This window comes from Montipora foliosa, chromosome 1 (assembly GCF_036669935.1).
Source record: "Montipora foliosa isolate CH-2021 chromosome 1, ASM3666993v2, whole genome shotgun sequence".
Lineage (NCBI taxonomy): Eukaryota > Metazoa > Cnidaria > Anthozoa > Scleractinia > Acroporidae > Montipora > Montipora foliosa.
Genome location: NC_090869.1, coordinates 59,982,894 through 60,008,830, shown reverse-complemented (window position 1 = coordinate 60,008,830; position 25,937 = coordinate 59,982,894). Strand labels below are relative to the sequence as shown.

The window sequence follows — 25,937 nt, the reverse complement described above, 5'->3', positions numbered from 1 at the left end:
AGTCCTACGACTGTAATGTATGATGTTTCAATAAACGAGTTTACTACCATTACTACTTCACCCAATGATAATGATGATACCCAGAAGGAAGTGCACCAAATTATCGGGGCATCCGAGGCATTCATTCATCACCCAAAAAAGCCAAAAAAAACACGAGAAAATATTGGGTGCCAAAGACCAGCGGCCTATCAGGAGAGTATGCGCAGTGACCATGACAACTTGACTGAATCCAAACGAGAGAGATCTGAAGTTCCAGTTGGTCCTTATTGCTGTAAATGGATGGAACAGCTAAGTGATGATGATGATGCGAAAGACCTAGCATTGGGCTGGGCGAAAAGAATCCAAGGTTCCCTTCCAACTACAAGGAGTGATGTCACAGGGTCGGGTGACGTCAAGTCTCGATTCGGATCAAATGACGAGCCTGAGCACATGGACTCCATATTTCCTTGTGAAAATGCAAAAGTCTTGAACTGTAATCCGCGATTGAAGAGTCGTGAGCTTCCAGATTGTCGGAGTTGTGCAAATTTCGATCAGTTGTCCGGGCATTCTGGAGCCTCCCAACATTCGAATCAATACGTCTCGTCGTTCGAAACCCCGTCAAAACAATCGAACGTAGTAATTGATCGCTCATCGGAATCAAGCAAACTGAGCACTCCAAGACCAGACGCCAACTTCTTGCGCCAAAAGCGCTTGGCATTTTTTAGCAGTGTTAATGGGCTGCAGGAAGAAGAGGATTTTAGTTCGTTCCACGATAGGAATCACAATTTATCAAAAGAAACTTACTGGGCACAGCCACTGCAAACTTGTAAAAACGAAGCTTTGGACAGACCAAATGTCGAAAACCTTGACCAACGTCACGGTGTCTCAGGGAAGCCCAAAACAGTCAATCATATGTATCAGTTAGAAGTATTGGAAAAACCTTTGTCACGCAGTCTTAATGACTGTACTTCAAACGACGAGTTGCAGTATTGTTACAGAACTCCTCGACGGTTTGAAAGTGATGAAGACGAACTCAGGTTGGAGCTTTGGGGCTTAAAAGAGGCTGTACGTTCTGGGGAAGTTGATTTAAATGCATATCTTTCGGAGTGTTCATGGAAAAATAACAGATTCATCCCTGCATCGCCACATCAGTCTGACGACATTGTAGGTGAATGTTCCAGCAATACACCTATCCAAACATTTCAAAATGAACCAGTGGCCCTTCGCAAAATATCAGATAAGGAAGTTTCCAATGACTCATACATGCCTACTTTGGATCAGTTTGGTAATGAAGGACGAGAAGACGACAAAGGTTACTCTTTTTCAAATGGCAAAACATTTGAGAGGGAAATTTCCAATGGCCCGCACTTCAATAGTCCTGAACCTCAGATTAATGGCCCTCTTTATTGTGGGTTTGAGAATTCTGATTCTGAGACTAGCTTGTTAAGTTTTGGCTCCAAGTGTGATGATGTTCATTACCGGAAGGTTCAGAAAATGAGCCCGCAAGGGAAAAGCAATCCACAAGAACACAAAGTAAAGCAAAAGAAAGGCAAAGATCAAATTCTCTTGGAACTTACTGAGTTCATTGAAGGTTTTGGAAGTTCAAAAGAGTCAAGTCAATTTATAAGCGATACCAGTAATTCACAGGAAGAGCCACTGTGTAATTCAAGTATACATTCTGGTGATATCAAACTGTCACATAGACAAGAACCAATTATAGAAAAATATTTGATGCCATGTAAAAGTCATAAAAGTGTAATGGGAAAAATTTGCCCTACATGTGATGAAATGAACAGCAAGGCTGCTAATTGGTGCATTGAATGTGGAAAGGCTCTTATTTCTGTTCAACCAACTTGCTTGACAGCTGAACAGCAAAACATCTTTGAAAAGCAACGTGAAGAAACGCAAGCATTGATGGCTGAAACATTAAAAACACCACTGAACTTTTCATACCTCATGGCCTCAGAGAAAGCTAAAAGGGAAGAAAGATTGTTGAGTGACGAAATCTCAAATCTCTCATTAAAAGTCTCGCAAAGTACAACTAATTTAGAGGATGGGAAGTACTCGTCAAGTTCTCATGAATACAGAAGACGCTGGTTGAGGTCAAGCATTGCTTGGAGTAGTTATCACCCAAGTGAACTTACTAAGAGTCCTTCTTTTGTCAAAGACCACAGGAAAACAAAGAACAGGCAAAGGGCAATTTCGTTTTCTGATGTAACTAGTGTTTCCTCTAAGGGGAAAGAGAAAGGAGGTAAACACATGCAAAGAAACGTTCGTAGCAAATCTGCAAGGAAAAGAACAGTTAGTTGTTGTTTATTGGATGCAAACAAAGTCACGGATAATGACAAAGGGTTCACAATTTTAAGATCCGTTGCTTGTCATCAGAATGCTCGTTTAAAAGTTGAGCATAAAGGAAGACAAGGAAAAACTGTTGGCACTGAAAATACGAGTTCTTCAAATGGAAATCATGAGCAATCAAGGACATCTATTACAAGGCTTGAAAATAATAATTTATGCAAAAGAGGTGGCAAAAACAAGAGCCGTTCACATCATCACAGCTTGTCTAAGGTATTAAAAATGTCTGTGTAAATAAACTGTTAATGGGTGTTAGATACACGTACAGTAAATTGAAGAAACAGCTGTCCATGGTTGTAGGGGAGTGTCATCAGGTTTTGTGGTCTTTAAAACAGTTTTAATAGAAGACAACCTTCATTCTGAATTATTATTCTCCTTTAGATTCATAGTTTAGCCAAGCTTGTCTTCTGCTTTATTGATGTAAGGAATACTGTAAGAGGCTAAAAAAAATTCCCCTCATTCTCAAAATGTTACCATACATGTACCGGTAAATACTATCAGGATTGGAGGTCAAGAGCCCATTATTTTTTCCTTGAAAACATTCAATTTCCTGTGACATTGGAGTGTTAATGTAGATTTTCCTTAATTGACCAATTGACTCCCGGAGGTTCCCCATTGACGAGTAAAACCGTCTGACACATGGAATAAAATAGTCTGGCGGGTTTAGGCCAGTTTGGGTGTTAACAGGTTAAGTGTTGCTTTGTATCACAATATTACTTAAATTCAGTATCCATCTTCACTGTTTTAGAGTTCTAGTTCATCATCATTAGAGGATGGATTGAAGCCATTTAACTTGGAGAAAGTGATTAAGGATGTACCACCCTTGAACCTACAAGGTTAGAGAAATGGTTCTCATTGTTTTTTAGACCTTAAACCAGATGTTCCATGTACATTTAATTTGTTATTTGTGGCAGTTGTTGAAAGATAATATGATAAGGAATAATAGCAAGTACTTGTTTAACCTAATGTGAAGTGTCATTGTTTTCTTTTTTCCAGATGTTGGTAATTATGACAGAATTGTTTCACTGGTAAGCTTTTAGAAGCTCTTGTGCTTCAATATCAAAAGTTAAGACAATTACTCTGCCTTGTTTTTCTTTCAGTATATGCTAAATAAGGCGAATGAGGTAAAGCCAATGATATTAATTTTAAAGATTGAAATATATATATATATATATATATATATATATATATATATATATATATATATACAAGGCTGTTACCTAACAGGAGCCCGGTAGCCTGGGGCTCCCAAAGAATAGCTCTGGGCGCCTTAATTTTTCACAGCAACACCTTTCACTTCATATGTTGGGCTCCTAAGTTCTCAGCGTTTAGCTCTGAGGGCCCCTTTAAAATTTTCTTAGGCAGCAGCCTTGATATATATATATATATATTTGAAATGTGGATTGTAGACAAAAGGGAGAAATGATCCTCACACTTACCGTATTTACCAGTGTATAAGTCGACCTATTATGGCCTCAAAAGAATCTCCAAAAATCCCCCTCGACTTGTACACGGGTCAAAGATTTAGAGCCAAGTTCTAGCTAAGTAATTTATTCATAATTAACATAATAATGTTGTCTTGAGCATAACAAGGGCAGTGGACAAAAGACTTCAAAATGAATGTAAGCAATTTCAGCTGAAATAAAAAAGGATTTGTCCAACTCTAAATGTTAAAGATACTCACAAGCACAAATATCAAATAGACACTGGAAATTTTTGTTTTCCAAAGGTGGAAAGCTCTAAAAGGGATTTCTGTGTCTTCAAATAAAACGCGATAGTTCAACAGCTTGGTAACCTAGTGCAATACCTCGTGTTTGCGTGCAAGCATCGGGTAACTACTTTATGTAGGCACTCATATAGTGGTCCGGTGTAGACCAAGTAGTTACCAAGTGTCGTCACTCGTGTTGCCTGAAAATGGTGGTTGGTAATGATTGTTTTTTATTCTTTATGCAAACCAGGCTGATTTAAATGCTTTTGCAAACTTCGTATTGTTTGGTTTATGGGTTGTTTTGCTTGTCATGTGAGAATTATAAGTCGAGGACCAATTAAACCTTGCACATTTCGCATCGTCCGCAAGTTATTTTCAAAGATTGACTCCTGCTTCTGTGATGTTGTGCTTATCCTCTAAAGCCCTTTATCCTTTAACAACGAAACAGGTTAGCTTGAGGTTTACATGTTCGATTTTCTGAGAACTTTTTCGAATTTCAAGGACAAAATGCCCGCATGCATATACAACAACTGCTGAACCACAAAACTATTAAGCACTTGAGGCCCTGATTTTTTGTGTATCCACAGTTCCAGAAATCGAAGAATACAAGATTAGTATCCCATGAACATTTAACAAAGAAATTAAGAAATTGCTTTTTTTGCCATCAAAAATGGGGGAGTCGACTTATACACGGGTAAATACGGTATCTGGACAATTTATTTTAAGCAATTTATTGTGTTACGATAACTAATTACTGGGAGAAAGATAATAACCTCGCTATTTCCAGGAAACGCAATTTATTTAACTGTAAACAACGGGAGACAACTTAACTTGAGCTAACGACTACTATTAGTACAATCTCAGTACAATTAACTCAATACTTCCTTGCGCTTATCTGACCACAGGCAAAGCACTGTCCTTCTCTTTGACAAAATCTCCCGAAGGCTTCTTTCACAGTATCACATTGCATGGAAACCAACTGTAGATTTCAGGGCTCAGAGTTTATTTTTGGCTTTGGGAGCACTTGTGCTACCAGGTGTAAATTTCTAGGCGCACTGCCAAAATTTTAGGCACACAGCTAAAAATTTTAGGGGCACAGCTTAAAATACTCGTGGCACCAAAAAATCAGAAAACTTCAGACGTTGTGTAAGTGATCATTTATTTGCATTATCTTTTATTTTGAACGATCCCTGTGTTTGTTTCGACTTTCAGGCTCTTACTGTACGTTGGAGGCAACAATAATACTGTCATGTGTTTTTTAAATTAACCTTCTCAATTTCACGTAGTATTACACTTCATGGTACGTTCAAGACAACAGAAAAATCTGCATTCCGAGTTCCTTTTGAACTTAACATTAACACTGTCAGTTTACTCCTCACAAGTTTCATTTCATTTTAATTTGTAAAAGTAATACACTTTTGGTTTAAAGCTGATACACAGCTTAGACGTAGAACCACGTCGTTAATACAACATCAACGCGATCATTCGAAATCCGGCGAGTCCCATGAATCAGCAACTGAAATTAATTCATCTGGCCATCTTCTGTAAGCAAAGTTAGGACACCTTGATCTCTGACCACTGCTAAACCACTTGACAACTGCTGGTGTTGGGTCAAAAGCTTCTAATTCTGGTCCTTCCATACTGATGCGGATTAGGTCTTCTGTTGTCGACACGGGGACGCTGCCTCTTACATCAGACTTGATTCTCCTTTGGGCAGAAAATCCCCGCTCACACTGAGCACTACTTATGGGAATAACCAACATAATTTCAGCCAGATGTAGCAGGTTCTGAGGAAAAAGAAACTTAAAGTAGTACAATATTACAGCTCATGTAATTCAAAAAAACCATGAGCGTTTCGTACAGGAATAAATTACATTGTTGACTGCGCATTGATTTAACTAGGATATAGTTCATTGTTTTAAAATTGTTCTTACCTTGAAGAAAAAAAGTCTCTTAACCCAGGTTGTTTTGACATTCTTGACTCTGGCTTGACCTTTCACATCGACTGGTGAACTCGATTGCCGAGAAGCACGTGCTTTAAACGTGGCTATCACTCGCAAGTGTCAGCAGAGTCTTCGCAAAACCGAAAAGGGCTGGGATGGAATGTAGACATTAAGCTAAGAGTTCGGAGAAACCACAGGGGAAAACGACAAATAAGACACACGCTGATGCAACTATATTCTTTGGATCCTGATTGTGCCATACCTACGATTGAATTTATTATTTCAAGCTTCCGTTTCGTGTCTGACGAGTTGAAGTACATAAGGATGGTCAGGCAAGAAAGCAGAGTTGAGTGGCGATGAGCTCAGTCACACTAAACTCCAAGAATTTTTAGGCGCGCAGGTGCGACCACACATGATTTTTTAGGCGCACAATTAAAAATCTAGTCACATGTGCAACCAGCTGGTCGCAAACTTTGAGCCCTGGATTTGACAGCAGAATGTCAGAATCACACACGAACGGGGAAATCCCTTCACTTGCCACTTGTCACTTGTCACACAATATCACTTGGAAATCACAAACAGGGAACGAAGTCCCGAATCACAACAACAACAACAACCACCTGACTAGAGAGTAGTATTCTTTTGTTGAAGTCCCTAAAGGAGATTTGTCACAAAGTTGATGCTGCGCCCGTACAATGACAGTAGCTATGTGATTGTTATTGCAGCTAAAACTGCTAATGTCAGTTCATTGTAGTTACCTGCATTGCTTAAGCCCAGTTTACTCTGCAACATAAGCGTGAACTTTATTCACGCTAAAGAGAAGTGATATAATTATGCAAGCACAGTTTGCTCCAGAAAAGAAATTGCTTGATAATGAGACAAGGCACATTTCCAGAATGGCAGACAGTTTTATGCTTAGGTTTATGTTGCACTGGTTTACTCAGTTGTTAATAGGACATAAGCATAAGCGTAAGCATAAGAAAATGGAAATGATTCCTTTTTTCTTATGATTATGCTTACGGTTATGTTACTCTTGGTTTACAAAGCTTATACTTATGCTTATGCTTAAGGATACTCCAAACCTTTGTGGGCTACTTTTGCCAGAAAAAAAATTTTTAAATCCAATTAAAGTTAATAATTTAAACTTTAATTTCCCAAAAAATTAAATTCAAATCTGAAAACGCGGAAGAGTTGAGAAGAATAGATTTTTTTAAAAAGTTAATAAATTATAAAGGTGTTTTAATCTTCGTAAAGCGTGAACTCCCACACAAGCTTTTCGCGGCAAAAGGGCTCCTATTCCAAATAATAAGAATTTTTTGTTTCCACTCACAAAATTCTTTCCAAAAACTAGTAAAGTCACTTCATCGTGACGAACCGCTTAAGAAAAGACAAAAATCCTTGGATAAAGACAAAAGCTAAGCCAGGACCCAAGAAGAAAAAAACAACTGATTTTTTTAACAAAAAAAGGAAAAATCTTCTGGACAGCGATAAAGATTTGTGGTTTGATCAGCCTTTCCCGCGGTGCACCATTTTGCTTGCTATGAACTACCAGGGTCCTATCATGTCATTGGCTGGTGTCTCACAGTGTGAGCCCGTTGTTGACATAATTCTCAGAGAAGGCGTGACATGCTTGTATTTCTTTTGACAGCGAAAACTCGCACCACGATTTTGATGAGATGTATCGTTTTCAAATGAATTAATAGGGTATGTAGAACTGACAGATTTCCATGAAATTTAGCCAAAATGTTCATCGAAAAATTAGGAACGAAATTGTGTCAGCATTTTTGCTCAAACCAAATACTTCCTTCGTGGCGGCTTCGGAACGCAAAACTTGTTTCATTTTTTTTAATAGTTGAACTTGACAGACCTATAAAGAGAGAAAATGCTCACACGGTTTGAAAGATTGATGCTTTGAGATTGACGCTGTGCAGCGATCATCAGCGATCACGTTTGATACCCGATGAATTCAACGGAATGGTGCTCGGCCATTTCACTGTTTACAGGCTTCCTTCACTTTCACAAACAGAATAATGATAAATAAAATACTTATACTTTTTAGGAATTCAGTGCATTTATTAACCTTTGTATTGATATATAGTTTGTGGTAGTTTCCTTTAAAACAGCGCGCATACGATTGCATGCTTATGTTACAGTGTAAACCAGGCTTAAGGAACAGCTTCCATTCACCTTTCAAACTCACAATGTGCAGCATTGTGGTCCATCACAACTAGAATGTTGGCATTTTTTCAACTTTATATTTGCCAGCCGTGAGGGTTACTAGCTTATTTTCCAGAGGCTATTGGTTGGTCAAAGTAGAAAACCCCTCAATCAATCCCTGGAAACCTAATGTCATAATCCATATTCTCTCAACTTTTCTTTTATTTGTTTTGGAAGTAATAAGGAGAATCTGTCGGAAAATGAACTAAATATTTTGTGATCATTCCATTCATTCTCACTATCTGTATGTTTCATGCGATGATAAAATGTGTAGAGGAATTGGATGCTAGCCATTTTAACTTCCAGTGGTTTCAGTAAGTACTGAGAGCGGACAAAAAGTGTCAGCTACTTCCCTTCAGTAGACAATTTGGCTACTTTTTTTTATCCTGAATTGAAGCTAAGATTAAAATTAATTTTGACTGACAACAGTTGGTTACTCTATATGAAGTGCCTGTGAAGTAAAAAATATCTTTAGCTTATTTTAATTAAAGACCTTTCAAAATGATGAAGAATGGTGTTTCCTACTTTGGAATACCTTTTTTCGTTCCAGAGATATACAAGTTTTGTTTAAAAAATTGATGATGTCACAAACAAAGCAAAGAAAGGACTGTAATGAATCACAAAATTGAGAATATCTCCAAAAATATTGGATGGGTGTTGTTCAAATTTGGCAGCAGTAATCGACATCAAGTAAGGCCAGAAACCCATAAGGGTTGAAACGTGTAAGGGCCCCTTGTGTGCTGGGAAACAAGCTTCTGAATATGCAATTTGCTAAGTACCATATTTGGAACAACAAGAGCGAGGGGTTTCCAAATATGGTACTTAGCACTGAAACATTCAACCAATCAGTTCGCACTGAATATTCGGAAGTTGTGAACGCGCGTTACATGTTTCAACCCTTATGGGTTTCTGGTAAGGCTTTATGCTGTTGCCCTGGCAACCATTTTTGCTGCTGGGTCTATTTAACAAAGGATTGATTTTGTTGTTTATTGTCGTAATGACATGTTCACTCTCGGTAAGCTTATACAGAAATGTAGAGCATTATGGGCAGCACATGTGTTTCTAGTCTGACCATCAGATTCTGTCTGTACTTATCTATTCAAAATTCAAGATATTTGGTTCATTGCAGGGAGGGATTCTAAATGAGAGTGTTGCCATGGCAACAATGTTAATAGTGTCACTTTGTGCCTTATCTGATGTACATGACTGGTGCCAAGTTTGAATATCATTATTTCCAATATTTTCAGAGATATTCTCAATTTTGGGATTTATTACAGTCATTTGTAATGTCTGTGACGTCATCAATTTTTAAACAAAACTTGAGTATCTCTGGAACAAGAGAAGGTATTCCAAAATAGAAAACACCATTCTTCATCATTTTGAAAGGTCTTTAAACTAAGTAAAAGATATTTTTTTATTTCATTGGCACTTTAAACCAGCCACCAACTTCTAATAATATTAACCGGTAAAACTTCCTTTTTAACATTAAATGTTAAGTTTTTCCCACTGATCAGCTTCCTATTACGGTATTATTGGTGAAAACAAACTTGGAGTAGGAAAATGTACAGTGTAGTTGGAGTCTGGGTATGTTTTAAAAATGGTTTCCCTCATTTCTTCCTTTACTTCAGATCCGCTCTCAGCGTGACAGTGAGCCAGTGCCTTTCCTGTATATCCCTGATGAAATCCTTCTGTGGATATTTTCCTTTTTACCACGCAAGGACTTAGTGTCTTGTTCTCAAGTTTGCCATCAGTTTTACCGTATCTCCATGGATGAGACGTTATGTATGAGTTTATTCAGTTTTACTGTTTATTACTTTTATTGGTGGGCGCCTTGGTTTAGGTGTCATTTTGTCGTTCAGTAGCTTTGCTGTAGTTGGAACAGTTGATCCCAATTCAATTCAATTGTTATTGAGACAATACGGATGAGAGGTCACCCCCTTGTGAATACCAGTGGGCAGTCATTGGTGTCTTCCGTGCTTGCAAAATAAGTCTCCTCTCTTGCCATTCCCCTTGTTTGGCAAGTGTTCCATTTTATTCCTTTTCAGTGCTCGACCTTAGCGGTAGTCCACTAGTCCTGGACTAGTGCAAAATGTTTCTGGACTAGTAGAAACTTAGAACCACTAGTCACAGGACCAGTAACTACTTTGTAATTAGTTTTTGCAATGTCTAAAAAAGATACAGTAGGTGAAAACAAAATACACGTCTTGTAAATGTTGTTTCAATGTGTTCCTCAAAACATTTCGATCGTGAAAACAGATAGTCCAATGCGAGGACTGAGGCGAGAAGACTAAACAAAGTTGAGGTTGGGACTGGGCACTAAGGAACTCCCAGCCCACCATCTTTGTCTTGACTGCCCGTGTTCTTATCATGAAGAGATTAGAGGCCTATTTTTTAGTTCTAACAACAGAGATTATCCAAACAAACACTATAAAGAGGGTAGTGGAGACGCAGAAAAGACATTGGAGACAAAAGAAAGCAAGAGCAATGAAGCGACCAAGAAATCTTCATATGATCAAAAGGATTGAACCATTAAAGTCAGGCATTTCCACCCTCAATGGGAAAACACTTTTCCTTGGGTTGTTTACAAAGATGGCGAAAAGATATTGCAAATAATATTGCCATGCTGCAATCAGGAAGGACTACCAGAGATTTACTCAGGACTAGTAAATTTTCAGTTCAGGTAGTCCCAGGGCAAGCGATCAAAAAAGTTAAGGTCGAGCACTGCCTTTTGGCTATTTATAGAGTTGCCATGTATACTTTCCTCTTCCTCACTGATCACTTCATGGATCTACCCACCTTTAAATTACCAGTGCTCAAAGCAACCTTTTATTTAGTATGTGGTGTTCACCAGTCTTTACTTTTATTTTCAACTGAGCAGCAACAACATCTTGATTTTTAGGGAAAGTGATTGTGCTAAAAAAGAATGACAACATCACAGATGAATGGCTACAAGCTATTGGCAAACGCAAACCTGTCAGTTTAACGATATCCCAGTGTCACAGTAACAAAGTGACAGCGAAAGGTCTCAGAGACTTGTTCAGGAATTGCAGTGACTCACTAGAGGTACAATAAATGAAAAAAAACTTGTATGGTTTATTTTCCCTCATTTATTAAATTTATCTTGGCTTGTAATATGAAGGAAATGGTTTGGTCCAGTGCTTAGGGCTTTGGATTTGCATGCAGTTGCGCCCAGTTTAATTTCTGCTGTTGACACTGGCTTTATTTGCCTTTGAAGGCTTTTATTATCCCATTTACCCCTGGTGGTGGGACTTAACCCTTTCACCTCCATGGGGTTCCCCATTGACAAGTAAAATCGTCTGGCGTTAGACAGAGTAAAATCTGTAAGTGGCACTCTTGGGAGTGAAAGGGTTAATGAGGTTGGCAGGTTGCTTCCTCTCACTTGGGGTTTGAGTTGTTTGTTACAGATTGTTGAAGTGGAGTGCCTTAGAACTGGCTTTCAACTTCATGCAGTTCCTCGTACTCGGCACTGCACATATAATGATGGTTTTTAGTGTCAAATTTCAATGTAGCTTTGGCCGGTTCACAATAAGTTTCATTTACTTGTTAAACAAAACAAAGTGCAAAGAACTTAGAAATTATAGCTTGCCAAGGACACCCCAACTTTGGCAAAAGGACTAACAAATCATAAACAAATATTTTGGGCCAAAGCTGTGCATACGATGATTTTTTTGGAAGTGAGTGTGGTGAAGAACCATGCACGGGGCACCGAATATCAAGAGGTTTTTATGAGGCTATCAGGATTGGGTCGGTCATTGGTGAAAATATTAGAGTTCCAGTTTTCTATTTTTAAATTATACAACTGGCCTGATCAAATTATGAGAATTTTTCATCATGAAAATCTTGTGATTCACAAGTAGTGTCTTTTGATTCTTAGGAACTCAATTTCAGCAGGTGCCGTGGTGGCGAATTGATTGGGGAATCTGTTCTTTTGCATGTGGCTGCACGATGCTTTTGGTTGAAATCGGTGGATGCCAGCTGGAGTAACGTCAGTGACAGTGGCGTCCAAGCACTAGTTGACAATGTGAAAAGGTGACATTTTTTTCTATCATTACCTGTTTTCTGAAAACCACTGGAATGATACCTTTATCTGTAATAACTACATTGTAAATAGCTAAAGCCTTAACTTAGCTCAGTGAGATTCACGCAGTTGTTTGTTAAAGATAGAACTACATAGTAATTTTCATAATATTATACAGGTAGAGTATTTAATAAATGGCATGTTTGGTTTCTAAACTGGTGTGGCATTGGTGGATTAGTGAAACACAGAATCACCATCTTCTTCACATGCACCTTGAACCAATGCAATTTGTTATATAGTGGTCCAAATTTTGCTATACAGACGGCTAAGATTGACCGATCATGAAGCAGCGTAGATAGATTGCCAAGCAGTTCCCACTCTCTGCATGTTCGTGGAAGAGAAAAGTAATGCAAGAAATGTTTTTTATTTAGTCCTGTCAGAGTTCCAGTACAAATTTTACTTTCCAGAACTGTTAACAGAAGCCGGCGAAAAGGCAAGACTCAAGGAATAGAAACCCTGTGCAAGAGGAAACCTTATTGAACTAGCTTGTTCTGTCTTTACTGGGAAAATAATGGTCTCGTTCCTTTTTTGCAAGTTTACAGACCTCGCCTGCAAAAAAAAAGAAACTCGAGTTCAATGTTTTCCCAGTACGGACCTTACTCTCTATATACTGTACAACTAGTACATGATGCAGGAAAATCCACATGATCATTATTACTAGTTTTGATGTCTCTTCTTCTGAGCTACACCTGTACAGTACAGGAGATGCAGCAGAGCTAGACCATTAAACTAGTTTCAGGTTACTTAAAGGATACACATGTCTTATTACAAGATTTAAAAATCTTGTAATAAGGAGTTGCTGTGGTCACAGTTGTTGAGCAATGTATGCCCAGTTGAATTTGTGCAATTCCATTGAATGGACCAGGGTCCTGTAGCTCATTTGTCGTACATGCAAACTAGCAATAAGGAGATAGAGCGGTTTTCAATTGAGTGTCGAAAGTAATTAGTGAATTACTTTGGTTTATGATTACTTCACTCAGTGGTTGGTTCAAAGTTTTCGCGCCATTTTTTCAACCAATCAGAAGTGAAACCAAAACCAATCGTGGCTCGCGCGTGCACATTTTCCCGCGCTTTGTGTCGGCTACGTGTAATTACTTCGAGTTTTGATTGGTTTACTGGATTGTCTCCGTCCTTTTTGATTGGCCAAAGTAATTACTTTGGTTTTGGTTTTACGACACTCATTTGAAAACCGCTCTAGCACTGATAAATTTCTGTCACTTTACCATAGTTTTATAGTCATCAAATCTTCATGAATATCGTAGGTTGGAATGCCTCTGTCTAAATGGATGTCAGGCTGTCAGCGACAAGTTTATCAAGTGCATGGCTAAAAAGCATGGCAAGACGTAAGGATTTTTAATTTTACTATGGTACCATGTCTGGGAAAGTTTTTGGATGATGCATAATTGTAGGTTTTAGCTCATGAGTGGGGTATTAAATGCCTTGTAATCACAAGACAGGACAGTCAATTGAAACAGTCCCTGCTTCAATCTAACTACATGCATTCCTGCAGTCTCAGGATCTTTGAAGTGTTTGGCTGTTTCAACATTACTCCATCTGGAATTGAAATTCTCGGCCAGACTTGCAAGAAGCTGCAAACTTTGAACATTGGACAGTGTCACAAGGTAAATTGATTTGGATTGATGTGCTTTAGTGTTTCATTTTAATTTTCAGTGTTGTGAGGCTGAGTTCTCTCAAAACTGCAATCCATAGCAGTCTGTAGGGGTTAGACGCACGCCATTCACTAGCTCGGCTCTGGGACAAACTAACATTTTTGTCAACTTTACAAAATTTATGGGGCCTTTCATAAGCAAGTTTGCGAGGACATAAGGAAAAATGTATGTTTTTGGGCGCTCAGATTTAACTTCTGTGAAATAGAAACTGTGATGTGACCATCGTCCTAAGTATCGTCTAGTCAACATCGAAGAAAATTATCTCCATTCATTTATCTACTGGCTTGAACAATTAAGGCTGTACCGTCTTCTTCATTACTCTTGGGAAGCTATCTGTTTACAAACTAGCTTTCCAAATCTTTCACCGTGGTTATTCGACCTTTATCAACTCGTTTGATAAAATCAATTTCTGTTCTAATCTCCCACCGACACAGCACCACAGTTTCTTTAGAAACTAAAATTTTGTTTTAGAACGTTTTGTTTGTTCATTTAAATGTGCCAACCGTTTAAAAGGAAAGAACCTGTACTTTGACAACCATGTAGGCTTGGTTAGCTCGTGAAAATTGGTGACATCAACAATGTCTTTGCTATACTTAAATTTTGGGAACGGTTAACTGTACGTTGATGCGCATTAACTTTTGCATTGCAGATCACTGACTCAGCCATCGGTGCCTTGGTGTCAAATCTGCCTGAACTGGAAAATCTTGATCTCAGAGGATGTAAACAGGTAAAATAAAAGTGACAGTTAATTACTATCTAGTTTGAACTTCACTACCCAGGAGGTATGGATCACACAGCAAAGGAAAGAGTCAATTCTAATTTATGAAAGCGAAGAAAATGACTTTTCGAGGCAGTGTGCGTTGGTTAAAAATGATGGGGTTAAAGGAAGATGGTGTAGGTCGAGGAAAAATACTGATGAACGATGTAAGGTTGTTGCTTTCTGTTCAACAAAAAGGTGGTTAGAAATTTCGAGGGGAAGGGGGGGGGGGGGGGGGGAGATTATATGATACTCTCTGGCTGCGCAAACCTGTCACAAGCCACCGCGCGATCGCATATGTTTGGTTTGAGCGAGGGTCCAGCACTTGGCTAAGTAGCCTGACTTCTTGCTGTTATACACAATTTACACAATTGTGGTCTCATTCACACAGAAGCCCTTCAAGCTTAGACTGCAAAACAGTCGTATTTTTTGCGAACGTAAGCGACGCGGTAAATATTCAAACGAAAGGTCTGGAGTGAGGGTAGAAACGGCGAGGGAGAATGTGGAGTGTGAGGCTCGCGCGCTTCACACGCGAGGATCACGCTTACGGCGCTTCGAAAATTCCGAAAGGGGAAGAAAACGACTGTTTTGCAGTCTACTTCAAGCTAATCCGAGCAGAATTGTTGGCCGTAATGTTTGATCAAAAGCAAACTCTATACAACGCTTAATCGAACAAAAAATGTTGGATGAACATCTTCCAACATGGGTGGCCAAACGGTCGAACAATGTTACAGCGAGCAAAGTTGGAGCGCTGAATCCAACTTCGTTTGATAGTTTGGCCAGGGCTTTACGGTGCTTTGTTTACAGTGATCATGTGGTTTGATAAAACAGACTTTTTCATCTTTGAAGATGGTCCCAATTTTGTCGGTCTATCCGAAACGAAACGGATCGATCTATTTAAACTTCCAACAGAAATTCCCTGACATTCTAACGAAATAGAAGGCACCCGAGTTGTTGACGACTATCAATTTCGCCTTGTGTACGGGGTTCAAGTCGGAGCACATCTCTTTTTCTGCGTTCATTTTTTAAAATGAATTTTTTTTATTTAAGCTAATGTTTGATCTCTTTATTACTTCATTCAGGTTCGCGATTCTGCCGTAAAGAAGATTGTTCGTCATTGTCCACTCGTCACCACTCTGGTTCTAGCGAATTGTCCACTCATTACTGATGTATCTTTAGCAGAAATTGCCACCAATCTTCCTAGAATAAGGCAAGGAAGGATATCTTCGTTTATTAGATTAAGATTTAGATTCAGCTTCCTTCATTGATTCATACATTTACCACTATAAACAATGTACACAAACACAATGTATAAGTGGGCAGGATTAAATGTCTAAGAATTTGACGTGTTCGGTAGCAAAAAAAAGGCAGCACAACCAAGGTATTAAAAGAAAACACGTATTATGGCACTAAATGTAAGCGTCAATATTATTCCGTCAAGTCAAATGCTTTTTCCGAAATACTGGCCAGCCTCGGCGCAGGAATGGTATCAAGAACCTGTCCGCTTCGCATTTTCGCATTTTGATGCTCAGGGTAAAAATCCCAGTCTAAACTCCAAATAGGTTTGTGCATTGACGACGGCATCGGAAATGAAAAAGCCAAAGACTTGCACATGTGGACTTGGACATGAATGTAACTAATGTTCAAAGTTACACATAGCTTTCTCATACTTTGACCTAGATGTGTATGCCTCGGATTTATCTGAAGAATTGCTTCTGTCTTGTGCGTAGGTCTCTAGACATCTGTGGCTGTTCGAGAGTGAGTGATAACGGCATATGCGCTCTGTCAAGAAGTTGTAAGCGGCTGGAATTGTTAGACTTGACCTCAACTGGAGTAGGTCACAAAAGGTACTATCCTAATTTGGCGTTCTTTTGTTAAAGTACGGGAAGGTAATTACGCATTCTACTTCTTGTTAGGAAAATTAAGTATGCAATTAAAGGTGGACTCTCGTAAGAAATTTCCTATAGACCACTTTCATAAATGGTGACCACCTTTACATTCTTTTGTATTTATGTTAATTAGACCAACTGGCCTCATTTTGAAACAAAGTCTTTTGAAATTTGCTCATTTCAGCGAGGCTAAAAAGGCTTATTAGCATTAAAACAAAAGAATATTTTTATTTGGCCGCCTTATGAAAGAAGTCTATTCTGTAAAGCCCTGGCCAAACGAGAGCGAGATTTGATGAGAGTTGAAACTCTTGAGAGCTCGTGAGATTAGATTAGAGCGATCGAGAGTTGGCCAAACGAGAGCGAGAGTTGACGAGAGTTTTTTGAGAGTTTCACGCGCAAACAAAAGGGAGAGCCTGGGAACCACCCTGGGAAAACCCTTTCTGACGTATTGCCAGCCGGTATACATCTCTCTCTCAAACTCTCGTGCGCGGCCAAACGAGACAAAACTCTAGCTAACTCTCATGAAAAATTTGAGCATGTTCGCTTTGTTCGGTGCGTTTGAACAGGTCGTCCAACATTGTTGAAAGCGTAAAAAATGTTGAAAGCTTGATTGAAGGCGTTTAAGTTTAAATCAGTTTAAACTTTCATTCAACATCGGTTCAATTTTTCCTTTTTTCTGGAAATCTTGAATGGTGTCGAAGCCGTTTGAACACTCTGTTCAACAATTGTAGAACACACGCATGCGCACATCAGGCTGCAAAAGTCAATATGGCGTAGTTTATCTGGACGAGAGAGACTGGTTTCTAGTTCTTAGTTCCTCGCAATCAAATTTCGCAAAAGTGTTGTTTCTTTTGTTGGCGCAATGTTAGAACCGTTTGAACGGCCTCCGCACAACTTCGTTTTTGCGTTTAACTTTTGTTGAACGAATGTTAGTCAAATATTGAAACCGTGTAACCGGGCCTTTGGGGTTTTCTTTCATGTAGGGAGGGTGCCCCGGCTAACCAGTTACCTAGCTAACCGAGCTACCCTGGGAGAGCCAACTTTCATACCGTTCTTTATAAAACGCATTGAAGCGTTTACATGCTAGACGGGGTAACCCGCCTCCCCGGGGCACCCTCTCTACTTGCCCGAGGGACCCTTCTAGGCGAGCTATCTTTTTGCCATGTAAATGGTACGTGCCGGGTTACCCCGGCTAACCGAGGTAAAAGACCGCGAAACAATGGCGGCGCGCAATTACCATCCTAGGGAACTGTTTCGTTTTTATCACTTACCAGTGACATATACCGGAGGAAATGACAAAGTGCAAAATAGTCTTCTAGACACTGAAAAGCGGTCGTTAGCGTAACAAGTAATAAAAAAAATTAAACTTGCCGTTAAAAACGTTGCCGTGTTGAAAGTTATCGGTTATCCCAGCAAAAATGAGTTTGCGTTTTGTGTTATGGCTGCTACGTGCCTGTCCTTTCATCGTTCCGGTTTTCGGTCGTTCCCAAAATTTTGAGAATTTCTTTCCGAGCTTCGTGAATTTTGTTCCATGTTATTTACGGTCATTTTCGTTGTATCGTTTCCTCAGAAACGATTCGGAGTTATTTTGACCACAATATACCTTCTTAAATCAGACAGATCGCACTTATGATTCAGGCCCGCATTTACATGAGAGTCGGGTGAGTTTCATCCCGGGATGAACTCACGCCAGGATCTTTACATGGGAACTTTCATCCCGGATGAATAGTGAGCAGTTTCATCCCGGGACGCTTTTGGTTAGCAGTTATCATCGTGAAAACAACATGGCTCCGATTTCGCGTAGAATTTCACGGAACGCTAAAGTTCTTAAATACAAGTAGCATATGATGCAAACGCGATGCTGAAAAACGCATAATAGAAGTGTTTACTTACCTCTTTTGGGCTGAACTCATGGCGGTATAAGAACTGGCGGGAAAGATGAGACGTTGGAAGATGCGCAGAATATTCAATCGTCGCAAGTCAATTGTAATGAGGCTCAGATAAATGTGGTCGCGGTCAGTGATGAAAAAGTGTATCGTGTTTACATGCATTTTACACCCCCGGATGAAATTTCATTCCGGGATGAACACATCTTATTCAGGGAGCATTTAAATAGTTAAAGTCAAATGACCACGCACCGAGACGAAACTGAACCCGGGGCGAGTTTGCGCCTCAGAGTATAGCTAAGGGCAAAGGACTTGAATCCTGTCTCATGAGTCATGGTACGGCCCTCAAGAAGTACAAGCTCGTATCCGCAAACGTCGGTCATATACATGTAGGATTGTTTCTTTCTCTATCCTTATCCTTTGCTTGCAAAGCGACTGTTGAACGCACTTCAATAATCCGAGATTACTACTAGTTTAAGTTGTCATCTTTAATTCTGATTTAGTGTGGTTTTTTTTTTTTTTTTTGCAGCGTAATGTCACTCGCAAATTACTGTGGCCAGAGCTTATGTAATTTGAAGCTGAGCTTTTGCACAGACATTTCTGATGACACGCTGATTCATCTTGCCAAAAACTGTAAAAGGTAACGAGAATGTTTCGCGTGGCTCGGCTAACAAATGGTTTTGTTTTTATTGTTTAGTTTAATGATAATCGGTAACATGTATTACCCTAAAATAAATCGAACAAAAATTGTATTTAGATTTTTATTTTCACGTTCAATTAAGCTATTGTTTTATAATAGGCCCTTGCAGCTGGCGATCACATGGTACAAAAACCGAGAGCGAATTGCGCACTGGGACACCTATAACAAAGCAACTTAATTTAAATTTTCTTTGTTTTAGATGTCCTAGTGAGCCATGGCGGCTCCCTGGAAATTTGAAAACTAAAACAAGCAATTCTGAAATGGGGACAGCTATTTTTAGAGTTTTGTTCATAGAGTTATGTCGTAGAGTTAGTTAAGTTTCCAAAATCCTCAGCCAACATTCATAAAAGCTAACCTTAGGCCTAAGGTTAGCTTTTATGCATGTTTAGGATACTTTCTGTATTTCTGAATTCAGGGTTTAGGCCTTCTAAAATCTTGAATTCAGGATTTTGGAAACTTACCTTTAACTCTAATGTCATAACTCTGTGAAAATAACTCTATTGCTAGTCAACCTCTTCTGAAATTCATTTAATTTGGATACATACGCGTTGTTTGAAAAAATATTTCGATTGAAAACATTAATTTCTGTGGTCTGAAGTTATTAATTTTTTGTTGGATTGGGGGTTTCTTTTAAATATTGCTTTGCTAGCGTTCTGACATGCTAAATCTTGGGCATTAGCTATATAATTAGGATAATTACATAGGTGACTAGAGCGGTTTTCAATTGAGTGTGAAAGAAATTATCGAATTGCTTTGGTTTTGCCTTACTTCATTCAGTGATTGTTTCAAAGTTCTCGCGCCACTTTTTCAACCAATCAGAAGTAAAACCAAAACCAATCGTGGCTCGTGCATGCACATTTTCCCGCGCTTTGTGTTAATTACTTGGAGTTTTGATTGGTTTACTGGATTGTCTCCGTCCTTTTTGTTTGGCCAAAGTAATTACTTTGGTTTTCGTTTTACGACACTCGATTGAAACTCGTTCTATTGAAAATTCTCTGCGCTGATTGGTTGGACTTGAGGTGATTATTAAGTGAGAATCACCTTTTTCAAAATGGCCGTAAGTCGTTTTGTCGAGGTGACAGACGGTGAATATCGGTGAATAAAAATCGAGACGAACCGTTTTTATTTACCGATATTCACGTCGCCTTCAGCGAGTAATCTAGCTTTCTGATTGGTTCACTCAAACTCGGTTATCAGCTCATATACCGTATGACCTAATATGGAATCTGATTACGTCAAGTGTCGCTAAGCTGAAAACTTATTGGTTTAGCATGCGTAACTGACGGGATATTTTATTCCAGGATTATTTAAAGACGCGGGAGTAAATCGATGATAGCCTCGCTGTGTTTTTGTCGTGAGTAAAATCCTTGAAAACTACTAGTCGCCATGCCAGTGGCGGCCCACGCGCGACCAAAACCATCGCACTCGCCATAAAATATCCGCCAGCTACGCAGGCTATGATTGGCTTTAATTTCCAAATGGGCAAGCGTTCAGAATTTAATGAGAATTTAATAAAACAGTTATTCCATTTGCTCTTGTCGGATATGAGACTTGTTATAGTCAACTCGGAGCTACGCGCTTTGTTGGCCATTTACCGTCTTATATCCAAAGCGCGCTTATTGAATAACTGTTAAATATACCGTATGGTGAAAGTTACAGTTCACTTTGTAGCAGGTTGACAATCGGACATCTTTGAATTGTTACTTTCTGAGCTGCGTCCAATACCGTATGATCGTACCGTGTGATCGTAGCAAGAGTTGCCAAGGTGAAAACAAGCTAAGACAATATAGAACGACCCTCGGTCCAAATGTGTCCTTGGTAAAATTTGTTGACCTGGGTTCGCCAAGGAAATAGCCGATTTGCATGATGACGTTATTTACTACGAAGACCAGACTGCTTTGAGTTGCTTCTATTGTCAGGCAAATTTAAACAATTGTTTATTTGTTCCCAAGAAAGAAGAAAATTCTGAATAAAAAAGCATTCTGGTCTCGGTAGTGAATGACGCCATCATGCCAATCGCCTATTGCCACTTGAAAATGAACATTCGCGCGAACAAGACCATTTTCGTGTCTGCGTTATACAGTGTTGGCAAAGCAATTTTCAACTGGATCGGTTGAAACTCCGTTGAAGGAAGCAGTTATAGAGAGCGGAACATTGACGGTCGCGTATGCTCTCTTGAAGACCGTCATAATATAAAAGGTTTAACTCAGGTTTTCATCTTGTCATCTGAAAAATGCATTGACTAGAAATAACAAGCCCAAGGCGAAAACTAAAACTATGAAAAAATTAAGAATAATTTAGGGACAAAAAAAGAAATGATTTTTTTTTTCTTCTAATTCCTGTTATTTACTTGCTAAAACAATATTAAATCTCGGCATTTTCTTTCTCTCTCTTCACAGATTGACCACACTTCATTTGTACGGCTGCAAACGGGTTCGAAATACTTTGGATCTCAAGCTTCTTAATCCTGCACTTACTATCGAGCGTTGAGGTCACGTGATAGTTAGATTCTCGATATTAAGATCTTCAGAGCTCAGCTCACAATACTGATACATACTTGCACGTGGAATCTTTCGGATCTCAAGCTACTAAACCCCGCCTGCAAGGGGAGTGATTCTCGATCAGTGGATTGCAGATTTTGATTGTGTGCAAATTGTTGCTCAGTAATTGCACCATTTAGAAGGACTGGTGCTGTTTTTTTTTTTCTTTTCAAATGATTGAATGAAGTGAGAAATAGAAAAAGGTGTAAATTACCCATAAAAAGTCGGAAAGAAAACAACAAATAATAGATATATTTTTGGTTAATGGGGTGGGGACATGTGTGGGACTCACACATATTCTCGAAGCACTTGTTCGAGATTTATCAGTGAAAGCACAACTGAGTATGTTTTCCTTTTGGTTATGCTACGTAAATCCTTTGGACATGTGGCACCGAGATACTTGCAACAATAATACTTCTATATCTCGTGCTCGCTGTCGGTCCTTTTATGACCAGTCGATTTTTGACTTAAGCTTGAGTTTTGCAGTTGAAAACTAAAACAAATTGCGGAAGTATTGGTGCCATCTCTCAATGGGTTTATGGTGTTTGGTTTTTTTATTTAGATCAGCTGAAGTTTATTTTTCTAGTTTATTTTCTGCATTATTTTTGAAAAATCATTTTTGCTTTGTCTGCCAGTTTCTGTATTCGGAACGATGGAACACTGACTCCAAGTTTTCTGATTTATTGATAGAAAACAAAGCAATTTAAAGCATGTCCAGTCGTTTAAGTTTATTTCTTTTGTTGACTACCCGAGGCAAAGGATTTCGCCGTCTTCTCGTCTAGAGTTGGATTTGATTCTGTAAGGAAATGTAAATACATGATAAGTTGTTCATAGTTTGCAATAACTGTAATAAAGGATAAATAATATTCACTTTCTTAAAGTCTTTTTTGTATAGTTTCTATGCTCTACTAATTTAAAATACCACAAATGAACTTAACTCAAATCAGCTTTAGTGTTAGTTTGCAATGAAAGGAGAAGTTGAGGCAGGGCTGGTGCAGTGGTGAGAGAAGTCGCTTACCATGAACATGGCCTGGCTTCGACTCCAAGACTCGATGTCACATGTGGGCTGAGTGTGTTGGTTCTCGCGTCTGCGCCCCAGTGCTAGGAGACTTAGCCTGCGAACATAGCCGCCTATCATCGCACGAACCGCCCCTAGCGGACGGAGCGATTCGTGCGAAAGAGCGTCCTAGGGTTCGGGATCGAAGAGAGGCGGCTGTATTCGCAGGTTATTGAAGACTTGGCTCTTTAAAACGTTCATTTCAAACCGGAGTACTCGTAGGAAAACCTCTCAAGGCAGAGTAGAGAACCAACAAAGCTCAACTGACATATGAAACGATTTTGCCTTTGGTTGCACATGTATGTGATTATTCTACGGTTGCCTACTATTGTTGTTTGCGCATACGTCCTGCGCATCTTGAGATACTCGGGTTTCATACAATCTCGTTCCCAGAGCCCGCATTACCCTTGTCCAGCGAACAGTGCTTGGCCCTCATTATGACTATCTACAATATCATTTTGCTCAGCTATGACACGCTCCACTTGACAAGCAATTTTTATTTTTGTTTTTAGAAGTGAAAGGGAAGGATTCACTTTAAGAAGTCTACATTGGAAAATAACTTGTTTACCTAGTAATATAATATGGTTAATCAGTTGCGTTTCTTTTCCAAAGAGCCCAAACATTATACTCACATCTGTCAAACACTGGATTGTCGAAAAGTAGTTTTTCAACCATTCAACTACAGAAAGCCAAAAAGCACTTGAAATTGGACACTGTATAAATAGATGCTCGAGGGATTCCTCTGATATTTGACAAAAAGTACACAAAGGTGAACTGGCTATTCCTATTTTATAGAGGGCTTTATTTACATAAAGGATTCTATTTACAACCTTATACTGAAATTCTCTTATCTTTGAGTCCAGTGAAGCACGTCTAGGGAGGAGATAAATGTCTTTCCCTTGGTGCTGACCAAAAGGATCGCAGCCTCTGGGAACGAGATTGGGTTTCATATCGGTGGTGCTTATTAAGACAGGAATATTTATACGCGGTTTAAAAATGTGTGACGAAAGAACTTAGCAAGTGCTCTTGGTATCCAAAAAGAAAATTAGGGGTAACCACGCATTTAGAGATAATTAAGCTTCAATTTTGAAAATAATTCCATACATAGCTTTGAAATTTAAAGCTTTTTACAAATATTGTTGATTAATTATCTTTAAAAAATTCTTGTTTACCCCCGATTTTCTTTTTGGATTTCAATACCAATTATTAAGATATGCTTTCCCCGCATATTCAGTAAACCGCGCAAAAATACCTTGGAATTAGTAGGCACCGTCCTTAAAAGCTCTTGTGAATAGCTTGGAGACGAAACTCACAAACAGTGAATGGTGATTTAACTTTTGTGTCGTTGAAATTAGATAAACTTTTACCTAAAGTTTGTGTTACTTGGCGTGTTGATAGGTCCAAAATTTCAATTGTTTTTCCTTTTTTCCCCCAAGCAATTAGAAGCAAAGCTAAAAACCAACGGAAACTGGCTTGCAAGCATGTCGTCGCACATACCTCCTGTTTGCATAAAATTCTGATCCGCAGTAAAACTGGCAGCACCTTATTTGGTCTTATTTGACTGAAAACTGTACTCGAGTTACGTCACTCTAAGTTTCAGGCTTGTGGTTCTGGTTGGCTAAGAATGTAGGTCGGGATTTTTTATCCTATCACCATTGCGGATCCAACACAATTGAAAACTGCCCAACAGGCTCAGTAATTTGCCATTTGTGTGATTTTACCACCAATGCAAAGCTTACTTCAAATGTCTTTTTATTCAGACTTATAAACCTTATTCCAAAATGGCCGCCATTTTAGTATTCTTTTGTTTGATTGCAAATCCTGTGGTTTTGTCTTTTGAATTTTACGTTTGAAAGCGAAGCCAAAAGGGCCCATTTGTAAGGAAACAAAAGAATAGTAAAATGCGGCCATTTTGGAATATGGTGCATTTACTTTCCAGGGGAAAGAAAAAATTGGTGACCGTTTCCTGACATTAGAGCTACTCTAAGCATTCAGTTCTTGGGAGTAAATTACGCCATCATGCAAATAGCCTACAAGCCAGGGAAACTGTATCGAGCTTTAATTTCTTGAGTAATAAAAAAATAAAACCGACTGCAACCTACTCAAGATCATTTTACCCGCGCTGAAATGCGGCTACGTCACTCATAGTCTTAGGGCTCACTCATAGGTCTCCGGAAGTTATACTTACACCACCCAGTGCCACCTTGCGAGAAGTCTTGGTACGCCCTTGCCGATGCAAGTTAACTAAAATATAGTTTTGGTTCACAACTCTCGATCTGAGACCGATCTAGGAAAAACAACGATTCGCTCTTTTGTCCACACAAGAGTAAATGCCGCTTACCTTTGATACTTCTCCTTCTTCTCCAACCCATAGTCCCAGTAACACCTGGGTTGGATTGAAACTCTTCTCGCCTGTGTTCTCTCCCTAGTTCTAAAATTTTCTCGTAACCTGCTGTCGCCGCGGAGCGTTTAGTGATCACTACAATTCCAACTAGAGAAGTTAGGATGAACAATGCTGACCCTAGTTTCATCTGCAAGCAAAAAAATCCCAGAAAACTCTTAGAAAGGCATGTTTGATGGATGACACGAAAGATTGAACTTAAATTGGAGGCGAGCAAATAGTACATGACTTGTTATCCATTTCAAAAGAATAAATCACTTGTGCACATGGGAAAACCGCCTTACCTTGTAATATTACCGAAAAAATATAGCAACGGAGTGACTTTTTTTCTTTGTTCTCGGTATTGTCAGCATTCGGTGAGTTAACTTTTCCTACAACCGGTTGCAATCAATCAAACTTAACTCTTTGACAGATAATATGTTAAAAGTTTAATCATAATTGGTTTTACACTGCTCCGTTTTATAAATGACCCATCGAAAATGGCAGAATGATAGTTTCGAGTAATTACCTTCAGTCAGTACAGAAAATTTGCATCGAAAGAGGTGTCTCACTATTAAAACCATTTAGTATAAATACACAGGTGATTATACAAAATCGCGCGCTCTCATTGGCTCGCTATCTCGGATTATCAGCCGATAATCACCTCGACGGACAAAATGGCTGCCAGTAGTCGTTTTGCCACTGTAAGTGAAGATGATTTTCGCGTTGAAATGTTTTTTTTTTCTCTTTTTGAAAT

The 25,937-nt window shown here is 39.0% G+C and overlaps 1 protein-coding gene across 1 annotated transcript; it reads left to right on the top strand.

Moving 5' to 3' along the window:
* Positions 1-22,609, top strand: LOC138003205 (uncharacterized). Its single transcript, XM_068849163.1, has 13 exons — positions 1-2,547; positions 3,083-3,170; positions 3,331-3,362; positions 9,831-9,984; positions 11,102-11,265; positions 12,098-12,252; positions 13,564-13,644; positions 13,812-13,923; positions 14,621-14,698; positions 15,811-15,938; positions 16,459-16,575; positions 19,033-19,143; positions 21,603-22,609. Exons 1-13 carry the CDS (start codon positions 16-18, stop codon positions 21,691-21,693), a joined length of 3,843 nt encoding a protein of 1,280 aa, XP_068705264.1. The 5' UTR covers positions 1-15; the 3' UTR covers positions 21,694-22,609.
* Positions 22,610-25,937: the final 3,328 nt, after the last annotated feature.

What these genes read in the sequence shown, in the direction of transcription:
- LOC138003205 (XM_068849163.1), top strand. Translation starts at nt 16, where the DNA reads ATGTATGATGTTTCAATAAACGAGTTTACTACCATTACTACTTCACCC. An exon ending in CTCCATGGATGAGACGTTAT is followed by an intron (nt 9,985 to 11,101) that starts GTATGAGTTTAT and finishes CTTGATTTTTAG; the next exon opens with GGAAAGTGATTGTGCTAAAA. An exon ending in ATCTCAGAGGATGTAAACAG is followed by an intron (nt 14,699 to 15,810) that starts GTAAAATAAAAG and finishes TACTTCATTCAG; the next exon opens with GTTCGCGATTCTGCCGTAAA.